This window comes from Polyodon spathula, chromosome 47 (assembly GCF_017654505.1).
Source record: "Polyodon spathula isolate WHYD16114869_AA chromosome 47, ASM1765450v1, whole genome shotgun sequence".
Lineage (NCBI taxonomy): Eukaryota > Metazoa > Chordata > Actinopteri > Acipenseriformes > Polyodontidae > Polyodon > Polyodon spathula.
Window position 1 is genome coordinate 2044169 of NC_054580.1, and position 22582 is coordinate 2066750.

At 42.6% G+C, this 22582-nt stretch overlaps 5 protein-coding genes across 6 annotated transcripts in view; 1 reads left to right on the forward strand and 4 right to left on the reverse strand.

Annotated features, from left to right (window-relative positions):
- The first annotated feature begins 2332 nt into the window (after positions 1 to 2332).
- LOC121306245 (major centromere autoantigen B-like) lies at positions 2333 to 5073 on the forward strand. The gene is made up of 2 exons (XM_041237986.1): positions 2333 to 2483; positions 2813 to 5073. Exon 2 carries the CDS (start codon positions 3110 to 3112, stop codon positions 3944 to 3946), a length of 837 nt encoding a protein of 278 aa, XP_041093920.1. The 5' UTR covers positions 2333 to 2483; positions 2813 to 3109; the 3' UTR covers positions 3947 to 5073.
- A 535-nt stretch (positions 5074 to 5608) lies between these two features.
- On the reverse strand, positions 5609 to 10793 carry LOC121306237 (copper chaperone for superoxide dismutase-like). Its single transcript, XM_041237973.1, has 8 exons — positions 10731 to 10793; positions 8869 to 8941; positions 8255 to 8392; positions 7832 to 8009; positions 7465 to 7525; positions 6785 to 6862; positions 6478 to 6581; positions 5609 to 6380 (listed from the first exon to the last, which is right to left on the reverse strand). The coding sequence occupies exons 1-8, from the start codon at positions 10758 to 10760 to the stop codon at positions 6227 to 6229; spliced, it is 816 nt and encodes a 271-aa protein (XP_041093907.1). The 5' UTR covers positions 10761 to 10793; the 3' UTR covers positions 5609 to 6226.
- Positions 10794 to 11070: 277 nt separating this feature from the next.
- On the reverse strand, positions 11071 to 16477 carry LOC121306376 (CD209 antigen-like protein E). 2 transcript variants are annotated; one of them, XM_041238131.1, is made up of 6 exons: positions 16387 to 16477; positions 13850 to 13957; positions 13360 to 13458; positions 11861 to 12012; positions 11493 to 11602; positions 11071 to 11358 (listed from the first exon to the last, which is right to left on the reverse strand). In XM_041238131.1, the coding sequence occupies exons 1-6, from the start codon at positions 16451 to 16453 to the stop codon at positions 11214 to 11216; spliced, it is 681 nt and encodes a 226-aa protein (XP_041094065.1). In that variant the 5' UTR covers positions 16454 to 16477; the 3' UTR covers positions 11071 to 11213. The 2 variants fall into 2 exon arrangements, with proteins under 2 accessions (XP_041094065.1, XP_041094066.1); XM_041238132.1 differs by lacking the exon at positions 13850 to 13957.
- A 1900-nt stretch (positions 16478 to 18377) lies between these two features.
- On the reverse strand, positions 18378 to 21952 carry LOC121306328 (CD209 antigen-like protein E). The gene is made up of 6 exons (XM_041238074.1): positions 21776 to 21952; positions 21164 to 21253; positions 20141 to 20239; positions 19807 to 19958; positions 19321 to 19430; positions 18378 to 19185 (listed from the first exon to the last, which is right to left on the reverse strand). The coding sequence occupies exons 4-6, from the start codon at positions 19942 to 19944 to the stop codon at positions 19044 to 19046; spliced, it is 390 nt and encodes a 129-aa protein (XP_041094008.1). The 5' UTR covers positions 19945 to 19958; positions 20141 to 20239; positions 21164 to 21253; positions 21776 to 21952; the 3' UTR covers positions 18378 to 19043.
- Positions 21206 to 22582, reverse strand: part of LOC121306282 (calpain-1 catalytic subunit-like) — a 13657-nt gene continuing 12280 nt past the window's right edge. Inside the window, exons 19-20 of the mRNA XM_041238024.1 lie at positions 21776 to 21810; positions 21206 to 21253 (exon numbers count right to left, since the gene is read on the reverse strand). Coding sequence (XP_041093958.1) covers positions 21206 to 21253; positions 21776 to 21810 — 83 coding nt within the window. The remainder of the gene's footprint in view (positions 21254 to 21775; positions 21811 to 22582) is intronic.

Below are 22582 nucleotides of genomic sequence, written 5' to 3' on the forward strand. Positions count from 1 at the left end.
TCCGTCACAGTCAATTGCTTGTTTCTTTGTATTGTGGTCGATTGATCTCAAAAACCTTGTCAAGACAGGTCTTAAAGGATCCCAGTGATTTAGCATCAACAACATGACTAGGTAACCCATTCCATCCCCTCACCACTCTCTGTGTGAAGAAGAGTCTCCTTCAACAACATGACTAGGTAACCCATTCCATCCCCTCACCACTCTCTGTGTGAAGAAGAGTCTCCTTCATCAACATGACTAGGTAACCCATTCCATCCCCTCACCACTCTCTGTGTGAAGAAGAGTCTCCTTCAGCAACATGACTAGGTAACCCATTCCATCCCCTCACCACTCTCTGTGTGAAGAAGAGTCTCCTTCAGCAACATGACTAGGTAACCCATTCCATCCCCTCACCACTCTCTGTGTGAAGAAGAGTCTCCTTCAGCAACATGACTAGGTAACCCATTCCATCCCCTCACCACTCTCTGTGTGAAGAAGAGTCTCCTTCAGCAACATGACTAGGTAACCCATTCCATCCCCTCACCACTCTCTGTGTGAAGAAGAGTCTCCTTCAGCAACATGACTAGGTAACCCATTCCATCCCCTCACCACTCTCTGTGTGAAGAAGAGTCTCCTTCAGCAACATGACTAGGTAACCCATTCCATCCCCTCACCACTCTCTGTGTGAAGAAGAGTCTCCTTCAGCAACATGACTAGGTAACCCATTCCATCCCCTCACCACTCTCTGTGTGAAGAAGAGTCTCCTTCAGCAACATGACTAGGTAACCCATTCCATCCCCTCGCCACTCTCTCGGTGTCACGTCTACAATATCAGTCCACTTAAGTAACTGTAGCTAACAAAATTATTCCTTCAGTATTACTGGGCTTGCTCTTTCATTAGCTATAAAAGTGCTTTTTTTATATTTTTAAAGCAGTACATGTGCCAGCACACATGTACTTTCTGTTTAAACTGCGATATCTGGTATTACTCTGGGTTAAGGGAAGTTCTCAGTTTTTATGCCTTTTTTTCCCCAGTTCCTCTGTTCCCCTTGCACTTCCTGGGTCACTTCACCTCAGCAGTGGCTTTAGGGTCACAGTGTGTTACGGACTGAGGGCAGCTGGTTGGAAAGAAGCCACTGACGGGGGCAAATTCTCCCTCCAGGTGCATTAACCATGCAAGCGCAACTATCTGAAATCATGACCTGCAAACAGATTTATTTAACCCAGTGCAGTAACACATACATGTTTCAAAATCAAAATACAAATGTCATTGGATCGTTACTCTTCTATTTTCACCACAGTGTGCACACTGTACCTGTGCCTGTGCTTATTGCCGGGTTATTTAGAATAAATATGCATGTTAATATGAGGACTTTTAGCGTAACTAATTTACTGCAGCGTAATTGATTCTAAATGTACAAATTAACTGTAATTGTAAGCAAGCAATGCTGATTCAATTGCGATTATAATTTACCCCAGGCCTGTGTTATACGAATACAAGCTCATTTTCCGATGCCGGCTGTGATCACATGAATATGAACGCGAATATGAATATGAATGAAGGCAGAGGGGCGGTCGATACTGTGCACAGGGGTCACACACACGCAGAGACTGCAGTCGCTGTACACAGCAGAGTGTGGACACAGCATGCACAAACGCCACTAGCACTATATTAATAATGCATGTTAGGATCACGCCTTTTAAAATAACCAGATAAACTATGCACTCAAACCTAAACCCACTCTGTAACTAACTGCACAACTAAGGCATTACGCGAGTGGCCTGGGGGGGTCTGCACCGTACCTTGTCCAAACGCGAAACCGTCCCGCGTGTCTCGATTCCGCACCAGAGGGACCCCAGCGAATTAAACAGACGTTTTATTTATGCGTTTTAAAAAAAAAAAAAAAAAAAAAAAAACGTGCAACTTTTTAAAACGTTAAAGTAGCTGACTCGCTGTTACAACTATAATACAGGCACACAAACAAACAAACAAACAGAAAATAAATAAAACACTGCACCGCACGCGGTTCTGGAAGCAGCTTTAAAACAAACAAACAAACAAAAAAAAAAAAGCACAGCGACTTGTATGATTTGTATAATTAGTTTCCAGGTAAATAAGGTCACAGGACAGTTGCACGCCGAGACATTGTGGAAATATATGCGCCACCAGCCCCACTCTCACCTTTTCACTTTGCCCTGATCCAAAATGGCCCGCTCGCTTACACTTTCTTTTTTTGACGGACGGGATTCTAGACCAATTGGAAGGCGAGTTGGGTGACAGAGGAACGAATAGAAAGCGAGGGTTTTTTTTTTTTTTTTCTCTTCGGTGTTGACTAACCACGCCTTCCCCAAGCACGGGTTCGGTTTCCGGTTATGTGAACAGGAGGAGAAAAAAAAAAAAAACAACACTTTTGAAAACCGAATATGATATAAACAAAACGTGCTTGTTTTTGTTTTTACTGATATCTGAAAGAACCGGAGGAGCCTTAAGCGAGTGCATGCAGGTAATATACAAAGAACCGTTCAGTAATAAAACTATGAAAGCTGAGACCCTTGTCAGTGTGCCTAGCGACTGCTGACAACAGAGCAGAAAATTACAGCACCGTGCTTTAAAATTGTACTTTCAGCTGTAAGAAGCCAGCTCGATTACAGTGTGGAAACATTAAATTAACGTGCTTGTGTTATTAACCTCGCTGTACAGCAGAGAATCTTGCAGGACTTGCAGAGCACGCATGCTGGAGGCGAAGCAGCCCCGCGAAAACTTCTCTCAAAGATGCAAGTATTAAAATAATGATAATAATAATAATTAAGAATCTTTTTTGTGTTTCTGTAGCCAAAATGCACTGCTGAGGAAAGAGCTATCGTGCAATTTTAAGACGATTTCCTTGCATCATTACAAATCTGCAGTCGAAGAGGCACACTGGTGAGATTGTGAGTGGAGAGCTTTCCATTCGGATAAAGTGGAAAGCCCTGGCTATCTTCCTATGAATGGACCTTCTCAAACAGCATTTTAACATTTCATTTGCGTGCAGCGAAACCAGTTACCACAGTGCCAGTAAGTCGTACCAGCAGCGACGTCCGCCTGATCCACCTTTGAGAAACTCTCCTTCACGAGGGGGTCCTAATAACGATGGGCTCCTCGGTCAAGAAAAGGACCTCTCTCTCCCTCAGGGAGAAGGTCCGCATCCTGGCAGCCATCGACGGCGGCACTTTGCCCAGGATGGGGCAGCGAGAGCTGGCCAAGCGCTTCGGGCTGTCCCAGCCGAGCCTGTGCCAGATGCTGAAGAGCCGCGAGGCCATCCTGCGGGACTGGGCCGCCAACCAGAACCCAGAGCGCAGGCGCCGGAGGACAGGGAAGGACGCGGAGGTGGAGGGGGCGCTGCTGCGCTGGTTCCAGGAGGCCCGGCCCTCCCTGCCGCACCTCTCCGTCTCCTCCATCATGCAGAAAGCAGAGGCGCTGGCGTCGGAGATGGGCAAAAAGGACTTTGTGGCCACGGACGGCTGGATCTCTCGCTGGAAGAAACGCAACAACATTCGATGTGGGAGAGGAGGAGGAGGAGGAGGGAGGCGCGGACAAGCAGCGGTGAAAGAGGAGCAGGGGCAGGGCCGTCCGGCACAGTCTCCTTGCCTCGCCCCGGCGGCTGATCTCAGCCAGGCAGCGAAGGTGGCTGTCGGAGACGGCGAGGTGAAAGAGGAGCCAGCTGACGATGGGGCTGATGGAGAACCCTGCCAGGTGGCCGGTGAGCTCTGCCCAGCCCCTCCTGCTTCGGAGGACAGTACCCTTGAGGGGTACCTGGATAAGATATTGAGGGACCCGGAGCCCCCCACTTCGAAGCAGGCTCGATGCTGCTTGGCTCTGCTGCACAGGTTCCTGGAGTCCAAAGGGACGAGGGATTATGAGAACTTCCACAGCTTGCAGGCTGAGGTGCTTGGGCTGGCAGTGAAGGAGGAGAAAACTGAAGACTGAGCCATGCCCAAGCAGAGAATTGAGTAACGGATCGTGGTCTGCTTGCCTTTGTATTGTAATGTGGAAGTGTTTACTCTCTGCAAAGGCCCGCCTCTTGACTGATTGGCTGCACAGGATATTCGAGCATTTTCATGGGCTCAGGGGGGCATTTCCAGTTTCAGACTCAAGGGTGTAGTTGAGAATGTTGGTATCGAGGTAAACATGTGAGCAGCCCTGCAATACTGAGTTTATCTTGCAGTTTGAAATGGATCATTTGAAGACATCGTAGCTGGGGGGTAATATCGTTTAAAATGTATGATGGGGCAGGGTGATTTGTTTTAGGTTTGTTTGGATTAATTAAATGTCATTTTATAACAATGTAACTGGGGTTAAAAAAAAAAGTTTGTGGATCACGGATTTCAAACCCAAGTCAAAAGGCACGTAGTTATAAATGCGTCTCATCCCTTTGTATGATGTTTTTACTCTGTATCCCCGAATGGTTCAGTCTGTCAGTTATTTAAAACAGACTTAAAATCCATGAGATACATTTAATTGAACACATTTTAATTGCATCCCTCCATTTCATTAACTTCATCAACCTGCCTCCCAGCCCCTCAGATCTAACCATTAGGCCACACTGCCTACCTCCCTCCCTCCCAGTCCCTGATCTGTAACCATTAGGCCACACTCACAGCCTGCCTACCGCCCAGTTCCTGGTCTTGAACCACGCGGGCCACACTGCCTCCTCCCTAGTCCCTGAGCTCTAACCACAAAGCCTGTCTGAAAATCAAATACACGTGCATTTAAAGAAAAACAGCTACTGTAAATAAACATTTGGTAAGAAATGAATGAATGCTGCGTCATAAAAAACACATGGAGTGACACGCTCACAGGGAATGCTGCTCCTCCAGCTGTGTGTGGGTGTGAGGTGTTCCACTAGTAATGACTTCTGCTGTGGAAAAGCATCTGTGAATAAACGTTTTCTTTCTTCTTTTCAGAGGGCTTCTAAATAACTGCGTCACGCTGCTAGTTCTCAAGGTAGTCACGTGTTCCACTCAGGCCATCCTGCATCTTTTGAAATGATTTTAGCTGACAAAATAATTCCATAAATGTGTAGTGTAGGTCTCAACTCAAAAGTTGAAAGAAACATTGTTATTTTAAAACACGATATAGGGTACTACAACAGGTTAAAAAAAAAAAAAAATTACCAGACAGTATTGCACTTGCTCCTATTAATTGACATGCTTTGACCCTATAGGCACTGCTGAGGTGGAACAACCCAGGAAGTGCAGGTATAACAGACTTCCTGAGAATAAGGCATAGTAACTGAGAACTTTCTTAGTACCAGATATCATGTTTTAAACATGTTGCTGCAACATGCGTTTTTTTTTAAAAATTGCACATTTTTAAACCTTCAATCATACAAGTGTTAAAGAGATAATATTATTAATCCTGGTTGTACAAACAGCTCTGGCCAAAAGCTTTGCATCACCCTATAAAGTTAACTCATTTTGCTTTATAAAAGTCAATCGAAACCTGCTGAATAATGTGACATTAACATATTGAATTACACACCCGCTTTGTAGTTTTCCCCATATACTGTGGGAATGGTGCAACATACCAGGTGATTGGGGAAAAACCTTCGGACCACATGCAAGCCGTTAAATAAACCACAGGTCTGTCTGGAATGCAATTGCTTTTAATTCTTATTACAAAAATAAACAAACCGCTGGAATGTAACAGCTCAGTGCGTTCCTGTTGAAAGAATCACAGATGATACGTTCCGGTAGTCGCACACAGTCTGGACTTTTGGTAACAGCCCTGACAGCTGGTTCGTAAACCAAAAAATACTCAGCCAGGAAAACGTCAGATTGCAAAGACACTAGCACACACACACACATACACGCACACCAATGAACAGCGATGGACATCAAAATGGCTAATGCATGCAAGTTTGTTTTACAATAGACCGGCTTTTCAAATCACTTCTCCCTATTCCTCTCGCAGGCACCCTGTATATTTTAAATGTCGATCAGTATTCTCTCATAGTAGCATTACCTGCCTTGCCTGTGCAAAACCCTGTTAACACCTCATAAAAAAAAAAAACTGAAATCCATGAACTTCAAAACGTGCTTCTCTTTAAAAATAAGTGGGAGTTATTAAGTACTTGCACGGTTGATTCTAATTGCATGCCCATCACTGATTGGAGCGATCCCTGATTTTAATTGATCTCTTTTGATTTTAGTTTAAGTGCTTGAGATCAGAGCAGGTCTGCCAGACTTCTAAAGGGGTGGGGCAGCCTCAGAGGTGTGCCGCGTGCTGATTGGGCGCTCTGCGTCCCGGGCCGGCCAGGGGGCGTTCTCTCTCCTCCCAGAGGGTGACCCCGTCGCAGCTGCAGATCTGTTTGGGGTTCTGGAAGAGTCCAGCGGCGCGAGCGATGATCCCACAGGCCAGCCTGCAGAGAGGGAGAGAGACTTGGGATGAGGACACCAGCAGTGACAGGTGACAGCTTGCACGGTAGCCCACAAAGTCCTGTACAAGTGTTTGGTTACCTCTCCCCGGAGTTCCCGGTCACTTTGGAGAGAGGGTGTCCTCCGCGCCCCAGGTCATCCTCCCCAGAATCCACCACCAGCGAGCGGCCAATCACATCCCAGACCTGAGGGGACAACACGCTGGCACTCTGAGCTGCTCAAATATCCCCACACCAGAACAACTTCCCTTACACAGCCCAGCGCCCAACTGTGTTCTCCAGCCCTAGTTTCTGTTCTACGCTGGAAATATTGGTTGAGGTTCGAATAATCGATCAGCTTTACTGGCAAGAACAGCAGAAACGACGGCTCTCAATGGAACTGTCTTCACCTTGAGCTGCTGGTCCTCCAGTCTGAAGACCGCTCTGCCCTCGGGTCCCGCCAGGATATTTCCTAGATCTCCAACATGCTGCAACACACAAACACGCACACTTGTACTTTTAATGTTCCTCATGCGCAACGTGCAAGTCCCTTTTGTTGGGAATCTGGTGTTTAACATTGAAAGGCGCGCTAAATCAAGGCTTTAAAAAAAACCAAGAATTTTTTACGAGGAAGAGGAGGCCATTCAGCCCATCTGCGCTCGTCCGGTTCCGAGTAGCTGATTGCTCTCGGAACTTTGTCAAGTCAGGTCTTAAAGGATCCCAGTGATTCTGCCTCAACAACATGACTAGGTAACCCATTCCATCCCCTCACCACTCTCTGTGTGAAGAAGCGTCTCCTTCAGCAACATGACTAGGTAACCCATTCCATCCCCTCACCACTCTCTGTGTGAAGAAGAGTCTCCTTCCCTCTGTTCTAAGTCCACTTCATTTCCACACTGTGTCCCTTCTGGTCCTGGTTTCTGTACTGCACTTAAATAACTGGCTAGGGTTAACTTCTTTTAGGATTTAAATACTTCAATTAAGCCCCACCCCCCTAAAGATGTTTTGTTCTAGGCTGAATAGATTCAGGTATAAATAAATATTTCTTGTACAGCGAGTATGACTGTGCGGTGAGGAGGGAGTGCAGTACCCTGTCCGACTCCTGGGGGGCGCCATGGGGTTTTCCAAAGGGGTTGAAGTGCCCACCGCAGCTGAAACAAGAACAAACAGCAGTCAGTGTGTATAACCCCAGTGATTCCCTGTACATGTGTGTTAATCCCAGTGATTCCCAGTATAGGTGTGTATAAACACAGTGAGTCCCAGTACAGGTGTGTATAACCCCAGTGAGTCCCAGTACAGGTGTGCATAACCCCAGTGAGTCCCAGTACAGGTGTGCATAACCCCAGTGAGTCCCAGTACAGGTGTGCATAACCCCAGTGATTCCCAGTACAGGTGTGTATAACCCCAGAGAGTCCCAGTAGAGATGTGTATAACCTCAGTGAGTCCTGGTTCAGTACCTGAGGCAGTCATCAGTGAGGTCTCCGAACTCGTGCACGTGGAGCCCGTGGGGCCCAGGCTCCAGCCCGTCCACAGTGCCCTCGATCAGGCAGAGATCCTCGGAGACCTGGAGGAACCGAACCACCCCCTGAACCAGGCTGGAGCCAGACAGCATTGCCACCGCAGCACCCAGGTCCTCTACCAGGGGGAGGTAGAGGAGAGAGAGGGGAGAGAGGAGCAGGGAGATGGAGGAGAAAGGGGAGAGGAAAAAATGCCTTTCATTAAATCCATGACTCAGCAGCGATCAATATTAAACATGGTGTTCACAGTGTAAGAGCTAATCGTCTCTTTACACTCAGGAACTGGAGAGTGTCTGTCTGGAGCACCAAGTCCAGCCCTGCAGGTGTCTGCTGGGGCTCACCAGTACGCGGTGTTGTACTCACTCTGTGCAGGGAATCCCACTCCCTTTAGCACCGCCCTCCGCCCCGTCTTCTCAATCAGGTCCTGCACTTCCTGTGATGTCAGCGTGGTGTCCACCAGCACTTCCTCTCTCTGCAGGTCAATCTCCACAGACTGGACACCTGCTCCAGCAAACAGCCCATCAGCAAACTCCATTCCAACTGGGGCTTTGCTACTCTCTCCTGCCAAAGGTTTTGCATCACCCTACAGAACGAACTACCTTCATAAAGTCGAGTGAAACCTGCTGAATAACGTTACGTTAACATTTTGTAGTTTTCCATATACTTAACGAAAAAGCAGACGCATTGAAAAAAATGTGACATTTCGAAATCTAACACGAAATACTGTACTGCTATTATGGCTTCCAGTAGACTTTCTGCGATATCATTTTGTAGTTTTTATTTTATTACATGATAATAAGATCTAAATTGTGTTCATATAGTTTTATTTTTTAATTAAGTCTCAATCCTATAATTCCAGGTGATGCAAAATGTTTGACCTCAGGTTCTGATCTCAGATAATCAGAGAGAAGGAAATGGATTTTAGAGGTCATTTATCAAAGAAATAATGCAGCAAAGGTTCCCTGGGAGGGTCTTACCTGGCGCCCCCTGCAGGGCGTTCCTCACGGCGTTGCTGCAGCTGCCACATGTCATCTGAACAGCGAACTCCAGCTGTCAGGAGAGACAGCAGAACAGGGACTCAGAGTCACAGCAGCGGAGAAAACCACAATCATGCAGAACAGGGACTCAGAGACAGCAGCTGAGCTCATGGAAGTGCAAAACGGGTAAGATTGATGGATGAATTACAGTACTGTGGAAATGTATTAGAACACCTCAAGATTTGTCATTTATATCTTTTATAAACTTACTTGCATGAGAATTTCAATTTCTGGTCAGTAATCAGTAACACTTATGTGAAAATGTTAGACCACTTTGTGCTTTAACTAGGCATCTTAAACAACTTTTAAAAAGTCTCCTGCATTTTACCATGTGTGGCTCTGTGTTCCTTTTCTCTTATAAATGAATTGCATGTGTGGCTTATTAAAGTCATGAATTAAATTAGACAATCGCTGATTTGCCTATGTTGACAATTTTCCCAGATTTTCAGTTCCAATGGTTTGATTTTATCTGCACAACAAATTAAAACTACAGAAGCAATGGGGTGTGCTGATACAGAAGCAATGGGGTGTTCTGATACAGAAGCAATGGGGTGCTCTGATACAGAAGCAATGGGGTGCTCTGATACAGAAGCAATGGGGTGCTCTGATACAGAAGCAATGGGGTGCTCTGTGCTCTGATACAGAAGCAATGGGGTGTTCTGATACAGAAGCAATGGGGTGTTCTGATACAGAAGCAATGGGGTGTTCTGATACAGAAGCAATGGGGTGTTCTGATACAGAAGCAATGGGGTGTTCTGATACAGAAGCAATGGGGTGCTCTGATACAGAAGCAATGGGGTGCTCTGATACAGAAGCAATGGGGTGTTCTGATACAGAAGCAATGGGGTGCTCTGATACAGAAGCAATGGGGTGCTCTGATACAGAAGCAATGGGGTGTTCTGATACAGAAGCAATGGGGTGCTCTGATACAGAAGCAATGGGGTGCTCTAATACATGTGCACAGGACTGTATGCAGTGTCTGTATAGTGGTATGTGTAGAAGGTTCTGTAAAGCAGGATGATACAGATGACCACACAACGGACATATTTACAGCAAAAAAATATTTACAGTAATCTGACATTTCTTAAAACACACGACAAGGTTTCACAGCCCCTGTTAACACTAGCCTAACACCATTAGGTAATCGAAGACTAATGTTCATGGGTTTGTTTGTTTTTTGCAGTAATGTGTGTTTTCCATGTACACACATCAAAGTCTTATCCACATTAATGTTGCAGTGTTTCATAAACAGAGACACGCAGGGCTGAATGGCTGCCTGTCGCTAGTGCCATTGCACCTCACCTTTCATGATAACTAAAATTCACTTCAGCCACTTCATTTGCTTTGTTTTAATTTGCGGTAAGGGGTGCAGCGTTGCTGTAGCTAACTTTATAGTAATTGCAACGTGTACTGTGTATCTGTATTACATGATTTAACAAGCATAATGTTATGCGTCACTCTCCCCAGAGCAGTGCCGTGTGAAAGCACGTGATTATCATACAGTGATAAATTAAATATCTGTTAAGCAAATAAACTGTGTAACGTATCACACTACTGGTCATTAATTTAATTACTTTCCCTCAATGTATGCGCCCGTACTGTGGTGACATTTAGCATAATATTATTAACTGTTTACTATCGGAGACTCGTACTGTGTACGCTGGTCATTTGTTTCTGCACAGAAAAAAGTATTCGACATGTTGTTTGTTTTAAATATTTGTCTTCACTCAGCAGCTTGTGCATGCAATACGCGCGACAGAGGAGATATATCTGTTATTTAGAGATATTAATTTGGAATAAACCTTTGCACTGCATCTTCCGTTCTCGGCCATTTCTGCATGCCCTCTGCGTTGTGCGTAGGTGCAGGGCTGAAATACTCCCTGCCCTCACCTTGTTCCTCCTTGGCAGACATCTTGGTAAGGTCCAACCAGTGTGCCCCACCCAGTGGAGTTTAAAGGTACCGCGCCAACGCTGTTATGTACTCATATTTAAACTAATAGCATTCGAGATAATAAACCTACAAAGTAATAAAACATTGCAGAGGAAGAGATGGACCCCGGTGCAAGACCTTAGTGCCCCCCCCCCCAAAAAAAACACTTTAATGTAGCTTGTTTATAAACATAAAACATGCAAAGCCAAGTGTTCAGTATTTAACAATATTTAATAATCAGAATGTCAGCCTGTATGAAACAGTGTAGGCTGCGTGTGTGCTGGCTTCTACACAGAGTAAGGGCTGTGTAAACAAATACCACAGCACTGTGAAAACGGATGTCAAGCGATCGCTTTCATATTATAGGTGTTACTTTCTCACAGATCCGTTCGTACTTGCTTCTACAGGATACGTCATAAAGGCCGGATTTATTTAAAAGTGCACAATCTTCCCCAGTCGGGTCCACTGATTTCCAGTCATCAGGCGGTTTGCCCCAGGATCTGTAAAGAGGAACGACGGCACGTCAGAATCAAACCCAACTCCATTCACAATGATGGGGTGATAGGCGTGTATAAAATCGCCCTGGCAGACAGGCTGGGCTTCCCTATTAAACACAGGGTCATACAGTTCTTACGTTGTATTTTCATTTAGAGTTGTGTCGTCCAGCCAGCGCCAGTCACCTTCTGTTACCACATCAGTGAGTCCAATCCAGTGGAGCGCATTAATCTGTTTCTTTAAGAATGCCTAAACAGAAAACAAACCATAGTTACAGCTAGGGCTGTGTGTGTGTGTGTGTGTGTGTGTGTGTGTGTCTCTCAAAACAGTCAATGCTACATTGTAGAATTTTTTTATGTCCACCCTTTAAAGATGTTATTTTTCACCCTCAGCGAATCATCAAAGAAAACAAAATCAGATGTATCGATACAGAATGCAGAGATCAGTGACGACATGACTTGCAGAACTTGAGCTGAACCCCTCACTTTGTTAACAGGACTGTAGTACCTGCTCCTGTGAGCTCTGTATAATCACCAGGTCTCCCCCTGCAGAAATGCAGGCAGCGCGGCTTGAATTCCAGCTCAGTTTGTCAGGTGAGAAGTAGTAACACATGTCTTTGAACAGCAGCCAGTTCTCTGGACACATGTTGCACCCTTTCTCTGAAATCAGAAACCGCATCTGTTAGTTGCACATGTGTGTGATATCTGTAGCTTCATTAACATGCTGTCTGTAAATCGGGCAATTTTCAGAGGGAGGGGGGAATCTATATTGACATAAAAGCAGAAACTTGAGAGTCATTTTTAGGAACATAAGAAATTCAAGGACGAGAAAGGACCATTCGCCCCATCTCGCTTGCTTTGATGCCAGCGCGGTCCGTTAGCACTCAGAGGAGAGGAAAAATACCAAAACCGCCATCCAGGACCGCCCTTCCTCCAGGAGGCTTGCTAAGGGTCTTATTGTGGTCACAGAGAGGGTTATACAATACTGTTTGTTGGAAAACATGGATTGAGAATTGATTAGCAGTTTGCTACGCATGTGGACTGGCAGAGCTATACTGGTGTTCTTTTCTGAAAAGAGACTAATATTGCAGATAGCAGACTGTTTGGTTCAAATTGCATGTACTGCTTTCAATTGATAGAGACGTTGCGTCTACAAGCTTCTTGCCCAACATTGACTGCAAGCTAACAAGATAACAATGCTGTGGACCAGAAGGGGCCAGGCTCTAAGACTTTTGGAATGCAAAGCATAAAGGGGCAGTCTCTGGACCACAGGGGTGGTAAACTGAACCCAGGAAGACCAGTTGCTTCTATTAATGCAAACTATGGAAACTATAATAAGACTCCAAAATGGACAATTACCTATATGGTAAAAGAGGAGACAGTCAACATGTTTTATTGGGGAGATCGTGCATAAATAACTTGCTTGATTTTTTTGAGGATAAAGCGTCAATGCGACAGATAACAGAGCATAATACATGGTTTATTCCAGAAAGTCTTGAAAAGGCTCCCAGGGACTGGCGTTGGACCCAGAGGTTCTCAGAGAGATCGAAAGAGATAATGCCACTGGGATCAAAGGGGCAGATTTATGGACCTTTTTTTCTCCAGGAGTGTGAAGAATGGTTCAGAGGTTGTCACACTAGACTACACACAGAGACACACACACACGCGCGCAATAAATTAACAGAATAATGTGTTGTACCTTGACCATTGGTTAAGTGTCAGAGAAAGGGCAGGTGGACCATTTATACAGAAGGGTATTTAATGTCATGCAAACATTGTAATGATGAGTATTCTGTTTGTCCTGTACCTGGGACCAGACTCCCTGCATATTACAATAAACCTAACAACTGATTGAAGAAAAGGACTCTGTGCATTTTCTTGAATCTACTTAATCACCATCATTTTTTTTAAGTTACTTCACTGTTCATGACGGCACCCTGTCTATTCTTGAAGGATCCGAGAGTCTCTGCTTCAACAGCACACAACTGCCCTCTCTACCACACTCACTCTTCCAGTCTGCGACAGCTTTGCTCAGGTTGTGGTGCTCTGGGGTTATCCGATCCAGGTTGAATCTGGTCTCATGGTAGTCTCTAGATGTTTTGAAGTCTGAGAGAAAAATGCAACAAACAAACGGAAGAAACAAGTCAGTTGATTCCCCACATGAACTGACGGGTGGACTAAAACACCAACACGGCAAGATCAACTCAACAGACAACAAAGCAAGCAACGCATCTTGTCTTATTAAAGGCATTAGCCAAAACCCTTGTCTGCATTGTCTTGAGCACGCACAGCATGTTATGTAAGGGATAACGCACGGCAGGGCGTGGGTCGTGTTGCATTAACGGGGCTGTGGTTGGGTTGGAGGCAGGAAGCTAAGCTGCGCTTTCATCAGGTGACACTGGTGGGGGTGCTGTGTAACTGCTCAATAAAAACAGATTTGGCATGTATCTGAGTGTCCCAGTGATGACCACGATTTTTAACAGTTCAGTGTACTCACAGAGCACCCCCAGGGATATACTGACTGCCAGCAGGAGGCAGCTCAGAGCTGTAAGAAGCCACACAGCCCGTCCACAGGACGCTGTTGAAGAATAAGGACTCTCCGATACTGGAAACAAAAAAAAAAAAGAGGAATGAAATACACCGAGACATTTCAGGATCACAAAGGGGGGTTCTTGAAAGTGGGGGTCGCCAACAACATGTGACCAGTGCACCCCCCTCCACGGGACAGGGAGGTGAAAATCTGATGACGTTGAACATGATGCAAATAATAGCTGCAGCAAAGGCACAAGTCACATTTCTATACAAGGGCGCTGGAACTAGGGGTGCTGGGGGTGCGGTAGCACCCCTTGGTTTTCCATGGTTCTCATCATATACAGGGGTTACAGTTTTGTTCAATGGCTTTCAGCACCCCCAACTTTAAAAATGGTTCCAGTGCCACTTTTTCTATAGCACCTGTCATAATAATATCCAGTGTGCACTTTTTCTATAGCACCTGTCATAATAATAATCCCACCCGCGCTTCACACACAATTCAACAATTAAAGCATTACAAACAGAATCTGATAACAGTCATAAAAGTGTGCGTGTGTGTTTTTGTTCACAGATTTGTGAACAATTACAAGTGTCTAAAACCAAAACTGGAAATTTTTATATATATATATATATATATATATAATATATATATATATATATATAGAATATTTATAGATATATTATATACAAATTTACGTGTTTATTGCAAAATAAGTAAAACATTGTGTAAAAACAAAACACTTTTAAAACGGTGAAGTATTCTGCTGGGGATCGGTATTTTGATGAAAATAGATTATGCGATGATGCAGTATTTAAGACTTAGAGCAGGGTTGGCGATTTCTTTATTATTTTATTTATTTTAATTATGGATTTTTTTTTTCTTTACTGTAGTAGTACCGTAGTTGCAGCTCTACAGTACCTGCTGTAAAGTGTAAATTTAAGGATGTTGGAAGCGGTGGTTTGTGAAGTTATACTAAATGACTCGATCTTAAATGAATGCATAAATCAAATACATTATGTGTCACTGTGGCATCCTCTAAATGTGACTCACAGTATGTGAACTGCAAGAATTTAGCGAGGGAGCGCGGCAGAGAAAATTACCCCTCCCTCACCCCGGTTATTCTTTCCTTCTTTGATTTCCCCTCTGTGTCAGTCCAAACACACGTAGGCGTTATTAAGACTGCTTTGCTTTTCATTGTGTTCAATTGTTAAAGGTCCACCACTCAATAAACCTGGTTTCAGCGGGTCTAACACAGAGCTCAGTTGTTTATTTGGGACCCCAGTGCACTCCTCAGAATCGCTTCGGTGAATATATGAATGACGGGGCAGGCGCTCTATAACGGGGCAAGACATGTCTTCAGCATACCATATTATTATTATTATTATTATTATTATTATTATTATTATTATTTGTCGCTTCAGAGTCGGGGGGCTTTGGGGAGTTGATTCCAGACCCTCACAATTCTCTGTGTAAAAAAGTGCCTCCTATTTTTTGTTCTGAATGCCCCTTTATCTAATCTCCATTTGTGACCCCTGGTCCTTGTTTCTTTTTTTCAGTTTGAAAAAGTCCCTTGGGTCGACATTATCAATAATGTCTCAGTCCTAAAATTCTAGCTGATGCAAAACTTTTGGCCATAGCTGTACTTTTCTGACCAAAAAGATAAAATACATGAAAATTCAAGAAAAGAAGGCAAAGTGCGTACATTTCAAGAGGATATGGTTCACAAGTGACAAGATATAAATAGCTCATGTGGTTAAAGATGACAACTCACTGCTGGGAGGGAGACCTCACACATTCAGAAGCACTGCAATTCACAATCGCCAAAATGTGTTTACTTACTACTACTACTACTAATAATAATAATAATAATAATAATAATAGCTGCGTGATGCTCCCACCTTAGCTCGCTTTAAATCAACTCTCAAGACCCTTAATGCACTATTTCATGTATTTAATGCTGCTATCATGTATTCTGCTCTTTCCACTGTATTTAATGCACTATTTCATGTATTATGCTGCTATCATGTATTCTGCTCTTTCCACTGTATTTAATGCACTATTTCATGTATTATGCTGCTATCATGTATTCTGCTCTTTCCACTGTATTTAATGTGATATGAGGTGGTCCACTATGAAATGTGCTATATAAAATATTGACAGATTAAATAATAATAATCTAATGTAATATTATTATTCCTTGTTCATCTGCTGTGCTGGCACCAGAAAGGCTGGACTGTTCTGACCTGACAATATATATATATATATATATATATATATATATATATATATATGATATCTATATATAGTATATATATAGAGCTTTGTTAATCAGTCTAGCTCAGAGGTGTCGAGTGAGGTGTCAAATGAACATTTGCTGAAACACAGCAATGGTAACCCCAGCTATGCTCTGTCTGGCTATCCTCAACAAGTCTGCAATACAATACAGCCCAGTAGAATCTGCCAGCCACCACAAAGTACCTGTATAGACAGACAGCACTCACCCTTTTGCTGTGCCTGGGCCTGCTTTCTGGGCATGTTGACGTATATATGATTTGATTTGTCAGCCATCTCCGTAGCTGCTGTTTTTTGAGAAGTGGCACAACTGACAGAGATAGAGGAAGTGCTGGTTCTTGTATTAATGATGCAAGCTCAAGGGCATGGGCTGGAGTGGTGTGGGTCTCAAATTAGATTAAAACCTTTAAACCATACGGCTGGCTTGCACTGTACCAACAACCATTATCTTGATGCTAAATTGTGGTCTGGTTCAACCCTAGTTATACTATTATCATTAAAATTGGTCTAAATGAAACCCTATTCCAACGTACCAAACACTTGAGTTGGTTGGACATATGGAAAGACAAGCATCACCCAATGCTCCTGGAACCTGATATTCTGAAGAAGGGGAATGTGAAGAGCAGGCTTCATGACAAGTGGATAAGCGATTCTTCAGACACTGTGCATGGGGAGCTGCGAGCGTGACATGCACACGTACGACTGCCTCCACTATATAATAACACACACCCTGCACACGACATTACAACTTACTGACTGCTGTGAGTCTAATGCATTTGGACTTGAGGGTTCAATTTGCATTCCCTTGTTTATCTCACTCTCTAGAAGCATGCTGCTGGATTCCATGAAGATCCTTCTTCCTTTACTGGAGGGTTCGCTTCTTCAACAAGGAGAGCAGGAACAGGGTGAACAGAGAGGAAACGCTTCACACTTTCACTTCCTCCAGAATGTTTTGCACTTCCTCTTTCTCCTCATCCAATGGTCCGGATTAAAATAGTAGGGTCTGTCTCACTGTGTCCATATCGACTTGCTGCAGAAGCTAGATGTACAATGCACACAATGAACTGAGATCTATCCATATAGACTTGCTGCAGGAGCTATATGCACAATGAACTGAGATCTATCCATATCGACTTGCTGCAGGAGCTATATGTACAATGCACACAATGAATTCAATACATTATCGTTGAAGAAAAACATTTTCACATTTTAAGAAATGACAAGACAGAGCTTTTTCAATCATTATAATTTAAATTCTCTTCAAATGAACAGTCTTAATGTTATGTCACACACATCTGTTATTCCTTCCTTTAGTTGACTTTTTTCTAACAAGAAGAAACAAACACTAAAAGCCACAAAAACAGAAGTTTTTTCTGTCTAAAAAAGAGAACAAAAAATGACACAGCAATAGAATCCACAAATGCAGAATTCCATAAAGATCAAGACAACCAACCATTCTATTTCAAATGTAAACGTTGTGTGTACATCCGTCGCTTCATTTTTGTTTTTACTTACATATACCACACACACGTCATTCTACAGAAAGGGGACAATTAATCAGATTTTGGTTTTTTGGTGAAACAACCAGTTACAAAATACTCTTATCTGCATAACTCAGCTGAGCTGAAATTATAACATTGCACTTTTTTTTTTTCAAAATGCACTTTAATTGCCATATGTATTGACAAATAACGGTAACGACAGCTTGTGCCATAAATGTCTCTGACTGTTGAATTTCATTGCTACGTTTTCAATGACTGTTACTAAAATCATTTATTTTCACTTTTGACTCCCAGTTCCCTTCCCCCTCACTTTGATTTCATTTTGTGATTATTGAATTGTTGTAAATAAATAAAACAGCTTGAGCCTTCACCTACTCACGGTTGCTGTCTCATTCCTCCCTCCCCCCAAAAAAAACACGATTGTCATTGACTGACATTACAAAAGAAAATTAGGTGTTTTTTTTTTTTTTTTTTTTTTTTTTTAGAATTCCATGTTCCTTCTCAACTGTGTTTGAATACTAGCCTTTAATAAAAGGAAAACAATGGCTTGATTGGTTTATCATGTATATTTCAGTGCAATGTGGCACTACTTCACTGAAATACGCTTAACATTCACATTATTTGTTTCTTGATTTGTGTACTAAGAAAAAAAGATGAGTGAAGACATAATGACAGACCACACACATGACCTGCAAATGGGCATTAAAACCTGCAGTTTTATTATTGTTATTGCACAACCCACAAAATAAAACCCAAGACTGAATTTAAGCTCACTCGTGGCCGATTCCAGGCCTCAGTGTAAATGAGCACATGAAGGTAGGAAGTGAATTCAACTGTTTTGGGTGATTGTACAAGTTTGTCGTTATCAGCATCTGATTGTATGTACACTCCATTCATTCATTAATGGGTTCTTAGTTCAAGTTGCAAATTAGATCATTTTAAAACGAACCCATTTTGTTGTTTTCATTTATTGCTTTGAAATGTAATGAATAATTTAGGTCAGATTAATCAATGTCGTCACCCGCTGCAAATAGTCTGGACCAGCATTCCAAACTTGGGACCTATATACTGGACTGATCAATAAAAAAAAAAAAGTGTTAAGAACAAAATTAAAGGCAGGTCTTGACCACTAGGTGTAAACTCACAAATCAGAACTAGAAAATGAAGACATCTGAAGCACATTTCAATACAGATACCGGGTTAGCAGTGCGCTGGGTGAGTTGTAGGCTGGCTTTTATGAGGGAGTTTTTTTTTCGTTATCTACAACAGAGGTGATTCACCAAGGGTGTGAATGATGAATGCATGCCCAATCAATTACGCTCTGCTGCCACAGCACTGTGAAAACTGATGTCAAGCGGTCGATTTCATATTATAGGTGCTTTCTCACAGATGCGTTCGTATTTGTTTCTACAAGATACGTCATAAAGGCCAGATTTATTTAAAAGTGCACAATCTTCCCCACTCAGGTTTTCCGATTTCCAGTCATCAGGCGGTTTGCCCCAGGATCTATAAAGAGGAACGAAGGCACGTCAGAATCAAACCCAACTCCATTCACAATGATGGGGCTTATAGGTGTGTACAAAATCGCCCTGGCAGACAGGCTGGGCTTCCCTGTTAAACACAGGGTCCTACAGTTCTTACGTTGTATTTTCATTTAGAGTTGTGTCGTCCAGCCAGCGCCAGTCACCTTCTGTTACCACATCAGTGAGTCCAATCCAGTGGAGCGCATTAACCTGTTTCTTTAAGAATGCCTAAACAGAAAATAAACCATAGTTACAAGAGTTCTCCTGGCTGCCAGCTAGGGCTGTATTTAATGTTTTTTACTGTAAAAAATGGCTTATTTAACAACTTTTCAAAATAGGTATTTGAAGATAACACACATGAAACATTTGTTAAGAAGCCACAACCATTCCTAAATATTTAAATGCTTACCTGAACAGTCAATGCTACATTGTAGAATTTTTTTTATGTCCACCCTTTAAAGATATTCTGTTTTCACCCTCAGCGATTTTTTTTTTTTTAAAAACAAATACAACGGGTGTATCCATACAGAATGCAGAGATCAATGACGACATGACTTGCAGAACTTGAGCTGAACCCCTCACTTTGTTAACAGGACTGTAGTACCTGCTCCTGTGAGCTCTGTATAATCACCAGGTCTCCCCCTGCAGAAATGCAGGCAGCGCGGCTTGAATTCCAGCTCAGTTTGTCAGGTGAGAAGTAGTAACACATGTCTTTGAACAGCAGCCAGTTCTCAGGACACATGTTGCACCCTTTCTCTGAAATCAGAAACCGCATCTGTTAGTTGTAGATCTGTATGATTAAATACAGGGTAGCATCATTAACATGCTGTAAATCATACAATTTTTTTTTTTTGCGGGAATTAAAATAAATACAGATGGTAAGAAAGTATGTTTATACCCAAGTGATCGGACACAACTGTCCTCTCTAACACACTCACTATTCAAGTCTGCGACAGCTTTGCTCAGGTTGTGGTGCTCTGCAGTTATCTGATCCAGACTGAAGCTGGTTTCATGGTAGTCTCTAGATATTTTGAAGCCTGAGAGAAAAAGGGAACAAAAGCAAGAAGAAACCAAATCAGAGTTTGATTCCCTGCATGAAGTGAGAGATGAAAACATCGGCATGGCAAGATCAGAGACAAAAAGAAAGCAGTTTTTGCCTCAAAGCACAGCTCTGGCACAAGTTTTGCAACACCTAGAATTTTAGGATTGAGACATAATAAATATGAACACAATTTAGATATTTTATTTATCAACATGTAAATCAAACTACTAAAATCGCAACACTAGTACAGTGTTTCATGTTAGATTTCGAAACGTCACATTTTGCAATTGTCAGTTTTACATTAAGTGTATGGAAAACTACAAAGCGGGGTGCAATTCAATATGGTAACGTAACATTATCCAGTAGGTTTCATTTGCAAAATGTGTTAATTTTACAAGGTGATGCAAAACTTGACAATAATAATATGTTCAAAAAAAATCTTTACAATAGGCGTCCCAAGCCAGCTTGAAAGCATAATATTTGAAACCAAGTTATTTTTTTCAGGTGCAGTCAAAAAATAAATAAATTTAAAACACACTTAAGCCACAACAAAAACAAGAATTAATAAAAATATATATACCCATATGCTTGTTGGGTTGTTCAGTGGTGAGAAATTGAAAATGTTCAACAGCACACTGCATGAATATTGTTTTATTATACATGTTTAGAAAAATAAAATTACAGGAAGCTGCTGCTGCTGCTTCACCAGACAAAAAGGGTATTCATCATAAAACAAAATCATCTTTAACATTCAAGTTACAACAATTCACTGACTGACCTGCCTTAAATTAAGTTTATTTCTAGTCGTGTACCTTTGAGTGGTGTTTTCCACCTTTTAAAAATGTAATTTACTTTAAAACTGCAAATCATCTAAACAAAAATTATATTTATCTATCTATAAACAGTTCAGTGTACTCACAGAGCACCCCCAGGGATATACTGACTGCCAGCAGGAGGCAGCTCAGAGCTGTAAGAAGCCACACAGCCCGTCCACAGGAACTCTGTGACACTGAAAACGAGAGAGGCATGAAATACACAGACAAACTTCAGGATCACAGGTGGGGCTTGTTGAAAGTGCGGGTCGCTAACAAAACGTCACCAGTGTACCCCGCTCCACGGGGTCAGAGAGGTGAAAATCAGATAACAAATTCATATTTCTATAGCGCCTTTCATCACAAGGATCCCGAAGCGCTTCACACACAGAAACTTGATTAAAGCATTACATAAATACAGAATTTGATCAATTTAAAATGTGGTTTTAAAAAACTAGTTTGTAAAAACAAACAAAACCAAAAAAATTAATACCAAAATTGGAATTTATTTAAAAAAAAAAAAAATTGTAAAATGAGAAAAATCTCAGATAAAAGACTGGCTTGAATCAGCTTCCCAGAACTTATCGATCTGCCCTGCCTGCCGAATGTGATCGGTGCACTTTGTTCCTTCTCTTTGGAGACAGGGACGGGACTGTATGAAGACGGCGATTAACGAGAGGTAGTGCTAGACAGAGGGCTCTTCCTAGCTCGACTCCTACCTTCTCTCCGGACAGGACCACGGCGATGCCGAGCGCTGCGCAGGTGTGAGGGATCGTTCCCTACAGTGACATGCTACTCGGTTCTCTGCACTCCACCGACCGTCCTGTGCAGGCAGCTCGGCCTTGCAAGTGGTACATGCAAACCCAGACGTGCCAACAGTGCTGTGCAATACACCAAAAATAGCACTTTAAAATTTATTTTGTGTACTGTATATTAGTACGCGCACACTGCGCTTGGTACTGACACGCAGTACCGATATTAGCAATGGGCACCGACGCCGACTCTATGCACTCAGTACCGAAGCAGTAACCTCGAACTCACAAGCGAGGACGGGGAGATAAATAGCAGTTTCTGCAGGTGGCAAGTCAGCCACTGGCGAAACTGCACAGTCAGTGCGAACACCAAGCAAGGAGCAGCCTGCATCATAACAGTAAACTTTTTTAAAAAAATGTTTATAGCTCTGGACCAAAGTTTTACATCACCTTATAGAATCAACTAATTTCGCTTCAAGTCGAATGAAACCTGCTGAATAATGTTACGTTAACATATTGAATTACACGCCGCTTTTGTATTTTTCCATATACTTAATTAAAAAAAATTAAATTTAGAAAATGGACATTTCAAAATTTTACATGAAATACTGTACTGCTATTATGGCTTCCGGTAGACACACTAGCGATTTAGTAGTTTAATTACACAATGTTAAATAAAATATCTAAATTATGTTCATATAGGGTTTTTTTTTTTTGTTAAATGTCTCGTTCCTAAAATTTGAGATGATCCTTTGGCCATAGCTGTACATTTCC

Bases quoted from the DNA above. Each gene is read 5' to 3' on its own strand.
- LOC121306237 (XM_041237973.1), bottom strand. From the start codon at position 10,760: ATGGCCGAGAACGGAAGATGCAGTGCAAAG. The intron at 8,393-8,868 runs GTAAGACCCTCC...TTGCTGGAGCAG, and splicing joins CGCCCTGCAGGGGGCGCCAG to GTGTCCAGTCTGTGGAGATT. The intron at 7,526-7,831 runs GTACTGAACCAG...TTCTTGTTTCAG, and splicing joins CTCACTGATGACTGCCTCAG to CTGCGGTGGGCACTTCAACC.
- LOC121306245 (XM_041237986.1), top strand. From the start codon at position 3,110: ATGGGCTCCTCGGTCAAGAAAAGGACCTCTCTCTCCCTCAGGGAGAAG.
- LOC121306328 (XM_041238074.1), bottom strand. From the start codon at position 19,944: ATGTGTCCTGAGAACTGGCTGCTGTTCAAAGACATGTGTTACTACTTC. The intron at 19,431-19,806 runs GTACTACAGTCC...TTTTCTGTTTAG, and splicing joins TACAGAGCTCACAGGAGCAG to GCATTCTTAAAGAAACAGGT. The intron at 19,186-19,320 runs GTAAGAACTGTA...TCCTCTTTATAG, and splicing joins ACTCTAAATGAAAATACAAC to ATCCTGGGGCAAACCGCCTG.
- LOC121306376 (XM_041238131.1), bottom strand. From the start codon at position 16,453: ATGGCTGACAAATCAAATCATATATACGTCAACATGCCCAGAAAGCAG. The intron at 13,958-16,386 runs GTGAGTGCTGTC...TTTTGTTTCCAG, and splicing joins GGCCCAGGCACAGCAAAAGG to TATCGGAGAGTCCTTATTCT. The intron at 11,603-11,860 runs GTACTACAGTCC...TTTTCTGTTTAG, and splicing joins TACAGAGCTCACAGGAGCAG to GCATTCTTAAAGAAACAGAT.